This window comes from Camelina sativa, chromosome 3 (genome assembly GCF_000633955.1).
Source record: "Camelina sativa cultivar DH55 chromosome 3, Cs, whole genome shotgun sequence".
NCBI classification, from domain to species: domain Eukaryota; kingdom Viridiplantae; phylum Streptophyta; class Magnoliopsida; order Brassicales; family Brassicaceae; genus Camelina; species Camelina sativa.
Genome location: NC_025687.1, coordinates 9,248,011 through 9,256,224, shown reverse-complemented (window position 1 = coordinate 9,256,224; position 8,214 = coordinate 9,248,011). Strand labels below are relative to the sequence as shown.

General features: G+C 35.0%; 2 protein-coding genes across 3 annotated transcripts in view; one reads left to right on the top strand and one right to left on the bottom strand.

The window, feature by feature from the left end:
- Positions 1-2,325, top strand: part of LOC104776156 (putative tRNA pseudouridine synthase Pus10) — a 4,675-nt gene extending 2,350 nt beyond the window's left edge. For both annotated transcript variants that reach the window (XM_010500169.2, XM_019243564.1), the window contains exons 5-15: positions 291-337; positions 452-523; positions 682-750; positions 837-917; positions 996-1,115; positions 1,204-1,278; positions 1,375-1,455; positions 1,576-1,649; positions 1,746-1,806; positions 1,882-1,937; positions 2,060-2,325. In XM_010500169.2, the coding sequence (XP_010498471.1) occupies positions 291-337; positions 452-523; positions 682-750; positions 837-917; positions 996-1,115; positions 1,204-1,278; positions 1,375-1,455; positions 1,576-1,649; positions 1,746-1,806; positions 1,882-1,937; positions 2,060-2,132 (809 nt within the window). In that variant the 3' untranslated portion in view covers positions 2,133-2,325. The remainder of the gene's footprint in view (positions 1-290; positions 338-451; positions 524-681; positions 751-836; positions 918-995; positions 1,116-1,203; positions 1,279-1,374; positions 1,456-1,575; positions 1,650-1,745; positions 1,807-1,881; positions 1,938-2,059) is intronic.
- On the bottom strand, positions 2,315-6,011 carry LOC104776155 (prolyl endopeptidase-like). Its single transcript, XM_010500168.2, has 11 exons — positions 5,716-6,011; positions 5,158-5,377; positions 4,846-5,046; positions 4,688-4,758; positions 4,424-4,586; positions 3,723-4,316; positions 3,247-3,627; positions 3,025-3,164; positions 2,801-2,936; positions 2,596-2,709; positions 2,315-2,507 (listed from the first exon to the last, which is right to left on the bottom strand). The coding sequence occupies exons 1-11, from the start codon at positions 5,823-5,825 to the stop codon at positions 2,442-2,444; spliced, it is 2,196 nt and encodes a 731-aa protein (XP_010498470.1). The 5' UTR covers positions 5,826-6,011; the 3' UTR covers positions 2,315-2,441.

Below are 8,214 nucleotides of genomic sequence, written 5' to 3'. Positions count from 1 at the left end.
ATTATTCCATAGTTGCATCTGAAGGCTCTTTGAGCTTTCTTTGAAAGTCCAAGGAGGTAATATACAATTAAGCCGACCTCTTTACCCGCGCTACTTCAGTGTCTGGCATAAATGTAATACTTCTTTCAAAGTGCATATACCTCCATGTTATGGTTTTTACATTTTCCTGATCTTCTGCCCATCTATATCAATCTCTTAAAGTTTTTCTGGAGATAATACATTAGGTCCCTCTGGATCAAATTTCAGACTTCTAAAATGCCATTCAATAATTCTATTTTATGTATATGCAGACGCAGAGAATGGATCAAACTGTACTTCCGAGAATTCGTTTGAAAAGGTATTTCTTTGCATGTTCACCCATAGATTTATATTAGAGTAACATTCTTTTGTCTGGTTGTCATTATTTGGCTAACAAAAACTCATGTTCTCTTCATTTTTCTTATATTACCAGGTGTATGAACCATGCATCTTTTCAGTTCACTGCAACAAGATGCCTATCTTTTTTAGTGGTAGATACTTTAAAGTAAGTCTCTGTTTTCATGTCCTTGAGGCAGTGTATTATATAACCTTTAAATGTGTGTAAAGTAGTTTGGTAACAAATGGATTCACGGATGACCTAGATGATCTTTAACTGCTTATTGAGGATTTATTTCAATTTATGGTTCGATCTTATCCTTGCAGTACTCCAGAAATGTTAGTCAATCACGATGGATTATTGATGATGAAAGAATGGGCGAAGCGTCTGTTGAGGTAGTAGTCTCTTAGTGGTCATCTCGACTTGTTTATATTATTTGTAAGATAACAGTGACTTCAATAGATATCTATATGTTTTTCAGGAGATACTTGGTGGAAACATTCTTCCAGCATGCCTTGGGGATTCCTACAAGTTCCATGCTGCTGGCAGAGAAGATATTGATGTGAGAAAATTACTCCTTTCGGATGTCATATTCATATTCAACAAGTTTATGCTGATAATATAAAAGATCTCTCTTCAGGTACGGATGTTAGGTTCAGGTAGACCTTTCTTAATCGAGGTTCAGAATTCCCGCCAGTGCCCATCTGAACAATCATTGAAGGAAGTTGAAGAAAAGATAAACAACTCAGAAAAAAAATTAGTAAGGCCTAATTAATTGAACACAGATGCTGTATCAACTGATTATGTGTGCCTTTTATGCAAGCTTACAAGCAGTATTTTGGCTACAGGTCGGAGTAAAAGACCTTAAATGTATCGGAAGTCAGTGTTGGGCAATGATGCGTGAAGGAGAAGCAGAGAAGCAGGTCACCATTGTTTACCTTAACTCAACTAAAACTTCAGTTAGAAATGTAATGAATACTTATCGAACTAACCACGCCAATGTTTGTTATGTACTGCAGAAGCAGTATGTTGCACTTGTATGGATTGCTCGGCCACTTGAAGAGAAAGACTTCAACTCAATCTCTTCCCTGAAAGAATTGGTGAGTCATTTCTGTAATGATTGTTAAGATTAGGTACAATCCATTGTCTATCCTCAAACCATGTTCTTGTGTTCCTAATACAAAGTGATTTTCTTCTTATATATTATTACTTCACTGCAGAAAATCTTGCAGAAGACACCAGTAAGAGTGCTTCATCGACGGAGTCCATTGGACCGTGAAAAGATTATACATTGGTTAGTGATAATCTGTCGTGAATTTCCGATTTTTACTTATCTTGGAAAGCTTCTTCTGTTTAGTAATAGTCAGTCATTTGTGGTTCCAATTCTCAGGATGAATGTCGAAAAGATAAAAGGACACTCCCACTACTTTCTATTGCATCTATGCACTCAGGTTGCCTTATCTTCTAACTCATTATAATTATCACAACTTTAAAAGATGGGCAAAGTTAACTTTTCAATAATGCAGGCTGGAACATACATCAAAGAATTTGTTCATGGAGATCTTGGTCGTACCACTCCCAGGTATCAAAAGATTTCCCTTTAATATTTTAGATTTAATTATAGGCACTACAATGGTCCTTTTGTGTTTAAGAAGAGCATCAGGAATAAACAATTAAACAGAGTTTATTTAATTTTGGTTGCAGCATGGGATCAATTTTAGGTTGCAGGGCTGAGATAATACAACTAGATGTGACTGATGTGAAAATGGGAGATTAATAAATGATGTGCTAAAGTTAAAGTCGCTCTTATTTTTTTTTATTTTGTGTTTCTATGGGAATTCAAAATTTTCATAAATTTTTGTTGTATTTTTAAAGAAATATAAAATTGTAACGTTGAATCAGTGATCGGTTAAAATGTAAAATACTCTTTCCTCCTAAATCTTTTCTTAATATTATAAATGATGATCGTATATTCGTATTAGCCTATAGAGAAGCTGTATACTTTAACAGTAGTAAGACAGTAGTAGCTCTCTCAAAAACATAACAAGAAAGTAGTAGAGTCATAAGTTAATCTCTTCCGTGTAAATTAGTCCATCCATGAAGCATCCACCATCTTCGCCATGAAAGAATATCGATCAGCCGCTTCGTCAATCTGTAGCAACGCAAAAAGCCAAAAACATTAGTCGCTGTTTACACTTCTTCAAGCATTTATACTTAACAAAAAACATCTTATTATTTACCATCTTTTGTGTTGGACGTCCTGCTCCATGCCCGGCTTTGACTTCTATTCGAGCAATTAGAGGGTTCGTCTGTGGACTATTCTCTAAACTTAAACTTAATTCATATTGCATTGTCTGCAAAAGCAAAATTGGGTTTCAGTTGGTAGATCGAAGAAGAAGAAGAGGAAGATTAAAAAAAAAGCAAACAAGAGGCTGAGAGACAAACCGCAAGCAACTTGTAAGTATGAAGTGGGACGACTCTATCGTCGTGATCAGCAGTTAACAACATGGTTGATGGGTACTGAACAAACCGATCTGTCTTCTGTTCCCATGGCCTCTTCACATTATGCAGAGGCGAATACCTTAATTTTATTATAGATTAAAACCATCAGATATCTTAAATCTACCAAAAGAGGGAAGCTTTAAGGTAACATGAAAAAAGACCCTTACTTTATCAGCCAATGAAACTCATCTTCCTTGTCAGAACAACCAAATTCAGAAACCCAAGCATGTCCTATGGTAAACTTGTGGAACCGTAGCATGTCCATAACCCCAACATGAGCCAAAGCACATCCAAAGAGATCAGGTCTCTGCATAAAAAGGTACAAAACTCTGAATTGTAACTACAGTATGTGCTATTCATGAGAGTTAAATATATTTTACCCTTCTTACCTGATTAATGCAAGCCCCTACTAGAATCCCACCATTGCTACTACCTTCAATACAAAGTTTCCTCGGTTGTGTATAACCAGCAGAAACCAAATACTCTGCCCCGGAAATAAAGTCATCGAAGCAATTCTGCTTACTAGCAAGAGCGCCTGATTTATGCCATTCCTCACCATACTCACCACCACCACGGATGTTTGCAAAACAGAACACAACACCAAGATGCCTACTAAGCACAATGCGGGTCGCGCTGAAAAACGGTGTCGTGCTATCGCTAAATCCTCCGTATCCATAGAGCAAACACGGGTGCGAGCCATCTAGCTTTATATTTTTTCTAGCCACGATAAACATCGGGATCTTTGTTCCGTCCTTACTCGGATAAAAGACCTATAAGGCATTAAAAATATGGGAGATATGCATTCAAAATTAAACTATGTATTACAGATTCAAAACTTGGTGATGAAGAAAGCATTTCTATTTACCTGAGAAACTTCAAATGCTGTTCTGTCGAATCCAGGTACAGAGATTTCACGAAATACAGTAACCTTTGGAGCTTTATGGGATAAGTCACATTTGTAAATCACGCCAGGTGTAAGGAAACTTGTAAACATAAATAAAAAGGTGGTGTCTTTACGTCGAGCAAAAACACCATATACGGAGCCAATATCTACAGGTAATCTATGAAGCAAGGAACCGGATTTCAAGTCTCTAATCTGTAGGATGTGTTTTACATCACTCATGTAACTAACAACCAGTTGGTCTCCATTAACTGCAGAAGCTGTTGAGAGAACATCCTTTTCGTGTTCTGCAATCACATCAGTCCAGTTGCTCGGTTCCTTCAGATCAACTCGAACTACTTTGTACTTTGGGGCATCTTTGTTGGTAAAGAAAGTAAACAATGTCTCGTCGTTTGCGATAGCAATGTATTGTGCGTCAAATGTGTCGATGAGCTTAACAAATGGAAGCAAAGCGTTGCTTCCTCTAAAACCTTCTAATCCTTTAGGAAGCGATGAGAGATCACAATGATAAACCTTGTTTACAGGGTCACAACCTTCTTCAATTGACATGATTAAATACTGCATTTGAAAAGAAGAAGAAAAAACATATTGGTTGGATCAAAACTCAAAAGGAAACCATAAGTGAAACCATCACCAAGAGGGATGAGAAATGGCTGGATGATTACCTTCCCATCATCAGTGACTTTAGATCCAAACATATGTTTGGGATTGTCTTGGTCTCTCCAACATAAAACATCTTGGGACTGATCAGTCCCAAGGAAATGGTAGTATAACTCATGGTAAAGGTTAGAATTAGTCTCTGTACCAGCATCTATCTTCTCTCCCTCTCTACAGACACAAAAACCACAATCCACAGTTATAAGAAAAATATCTAAACTTTTCAAAGCTTTATACACCCAAAAGTTCCACAGTTAAAACAAAAGACTCACAGTGGAGCTGGGTAGCGACTGTAGAAAAAACCTTTCCCATCACGTGTCCATGTAATTCCACTAAACTTAACCTGATTCCAGAACAAGATTCATTCATGTCAATGATTGAATTTGTAACTAGTGAGTGAATAATTCAGCATGAAGGAAGGAAGCCTTACCCAAGATAAAGTATCAGGCTCCACTTTCTTATCTTCAATTTTCATCACTTTGATTGTAACCCAATCACTACCACTAGAGCTAAGACCATAAGCCAAATACTTGGCATCCTCACTGATACAGTAAGTGTTTAAAGAAACGGTTCCATCATCACTAAGAGTATTGGGATCAAGCAAGACCTCTGCTTCAGAATCCAAATCATCCTGGTAAAAAAAAAAAACCGAGTTTAAATCTTAACGAAATTGGAGATGGCGATGGGAAGAACAAGTTACAAAAGAAGATGATTTGATAACTCTCTGCTTCAAATTAATTACCTGAACATAGAGCACGCTCTGAGCTTGAAGACCAGAGTTATGGAAGTAGAAGTAACTATTCCCTCGCTTAAAGGGCGTACCGTAACGAGGGTAGTCAATAAACTTCGTGACTTTCTCATGGAGCTTTCCCTTGGATTCGCAAGTTTTGAGCACTGAATCAGACAGTTTCACTTGCTTCTCCACAAACTCTTTCACTTCTTCAGCATCAGGATCTTCCAACCTAACTCAGACAGAATCAAACATTACTTTGGTTAACCAAACCAGTTTACGGTTGGACCAAACCGGGTCACGGTTTTTCAGACAAACAAATTAATGAGCAATCAAACAAAAATTGGTCCAGAAAATTAGCCTACTGGTCCATTAAGATCAATAATGGGCCACAATATCGATAGAGCTGGTCCAAGAAAAAGCTCGTTACACGATTGGTTCATGATCTGAAAAATCGTTTGCTACTTTATAAACAAGAAGGCCAAAACCATTCAAAATTCTCTCATAAAACAAAAAGAACCAAAATAGTAGTTTAAAGTAGCTGGAAACAGTAAACACAAAAGATTATACCAGCGGTAAGGATCGGAGACTTTAACGCCGTGGTAATCATCAACGACGGTCTCATCACGCCTGGCCGTCGGGTATTGCAACCGCTCTTCAAACGTCGAGAGAGATCCCATACCTTAGATTTCCGACTAAGAAAAAAACGTAAAGACTTGATGAAATGGAAGTAGTTGGTGTTTAAGTTTCGTGTAGTCAAAGAAAAAAAAATAAGAAGAAGCAGCGTCTCTGGTGTATTTTATAAAAGAGAAGGGAAACGTGAAGAAATGGAAAGAGCGGGCGTGACAGATGGGTGCATCGAGTCTCTCTCTCTCTCTCTCTCTCTAGTTATGTCGAGATTGTTTCACGAATCTGTCGACACTTTAGTGTAATGCATGTTGCCATTTTTATTATAATTTTGTTATTTCTACACTAACCTACTTTTTTTTGTTTGGACCATTTTTGTTTTTCAAACCAACATAGCATATTTCTTTTTTTTCTCGTTATTTTCTGTACTTATATTCTTCATTTTTTTCGAACCAAAAGAAGAAAAATTATTTTTTTCATTTTTATCAAGATTAAAATTTATGATTTATTGATAAAAAAATTTCAAATACAAAAAAAACTATATTTTTTCTTTATAATTTGATATACATTTTGTTTAATAAATTTTAAATATATTCTATACATCTTTTGTACTCGTACACATTATTAAGTGTACGGATGCATGTACACATTATTAAGTGTCTGTACACATTATTAATTGTACGGAAGTTTGTACATCTTATTAAATGTACAGATATATGCTCACCTTATTAAGTATACAGAAGTCTCTACATATTATTAAGTATATAGATGTAATATGTACACTTAGTATTGTGTAGAGACATCTATACATTTGATAAGGTATGCAGATAATTGTACATTTAATAAGGTGTACAGACATCCATACATTTAATAATGTGTACAAATACAAAATTTGTAAAAAAATATTTAACATTATCAAATAAAATCATTAAATAAAATACATATCAAATTATAAATAACAAAATATAGATTTTTATATATCCGATTTTTTTTTTGAAAAATCATATTACTAAAATATTTGAATAAATAGATATGATGGGGTGTGATGACAAAAGAAAAAAAATAATAAAAAAATATATTTTCCCTATTTATCTTTCTCTCTCACAATTTTATCTCATAAACATTTTATCTCATAAATAGAATTCTGATTATTTCTCCAATTATAAATAGTACATGTACTACTTTTCTCCAATTATTAATTGGAAATGTAGTACAATGCCAATAATCTCTAAAAAACAATAGGTGTTTTTCCCACTTTAATTTCTGGGTGACGCTAAAACCAACTAAAACATCTGTCAACACAGTTGACTAGTCAACGGTTGTAGTAACCAGCTAATTAATCCACGATCGTGAGAGAGTGACTCAGCCAAACCCCCCGACCGCTACTATATAGGTTGATTGGAATAAATAATTCAGTACTATGTTAAGCCGCCCCAGTTCCACATTATTTATGTAACTGTTGCATCACAGTTCCTCGTATCGTAGAAAATATACCCACTGTTATTCCATTCCTATCGTATTCTTTGGAAATGTTATAGACTATAATTTTTGAAGTGTCTTTTAGTCCTTAAACATGATGATCTCAAACGATTCAGTCTCCAAATAATGTAAACAAGTGTGCGTTAGTGATGGATTAGTCATTGAAGCTAGCTAGTTTTTATAATTTGTTTTCTATTTCAAGGTTTTTTCTCAAGTGTGTCACCTAAATAATCAGAAAAGACAAATTTAGTGGCTACTGTGACAGATTCGCATATCCTTTGAAGTTTGCTTTATGTTTTTACTTTCGTGCTTCTTATATACATAAATCGAATTAAAGTGTGTAGTGCATATAGATGTTGTTATACTTGGCATCCATTACACATTATAAGATCGGAACAAAACTCTTTTCATTTGTTATTTATGTAAAAAATTGGCGCAACTAATTCTCTGATACACGAATCTTTGGATCTAACCATTATTACTGTTCTAACTTCTAAGTAAGACAAAACAAATTTATTTTTGTTATAAACTAACACTATTTATTAGCATGTCGAAATCAAATGAATAGATTTTCTGATGCATGAAAAAAACGATGATTCNCCAAAAAAAAAAAAAAAAAACTACTGTATATCACAGACATCAGTAGAGAAGTTTAATTTGTCGGGCTTGAAGCCCATTCCTATAACTGATTGGAACCCATTTTCCGGATGTAAGCTTGATTGCTCCAGCCTCCAGCAAACGAAGTTTAATTTGATCATAGTCTACAAATTAGTCATGCATGTTAGATTATACAGTCGATAACCTTAAGTAAAACCATACTTTCATTATTTGTCTAAAATCATCAAACTCAAAACTAGGATGAAAACCAATGCATGAGCCTGAATTGTGGCCTTCATAGCTAAATGTTTTTTTGATGAGTTTTTTTGGTCTTGTTTTTTCTTAAGAATGTTGTAAAGAAATATT

Bases quoted from the DNA above. Each gene is read 5' to 3' on its own strand.
- LOC104776155 (XM_010500168.2), bottom strand. From the start codon at position 5,825: ATGGGATCTCTCTCGACGTTTGAAGAGCGGTTGCAATACCCGACGGCC. The intron at 5,378-5,715 runs GTATAATCTTTT...TGTCTGAGTTAG, and splicing joins GTCTCCGATCCTTACCGCTG to GTTGGAAGATCCTGATGCTG. The intron at 2,508-2,595 runs GTAAATAATAAG...GCGTTGCTACAG, and splicing joins GACGTCCAACACAAAAGATG to ATTGACGAAGCGGCTGATCG.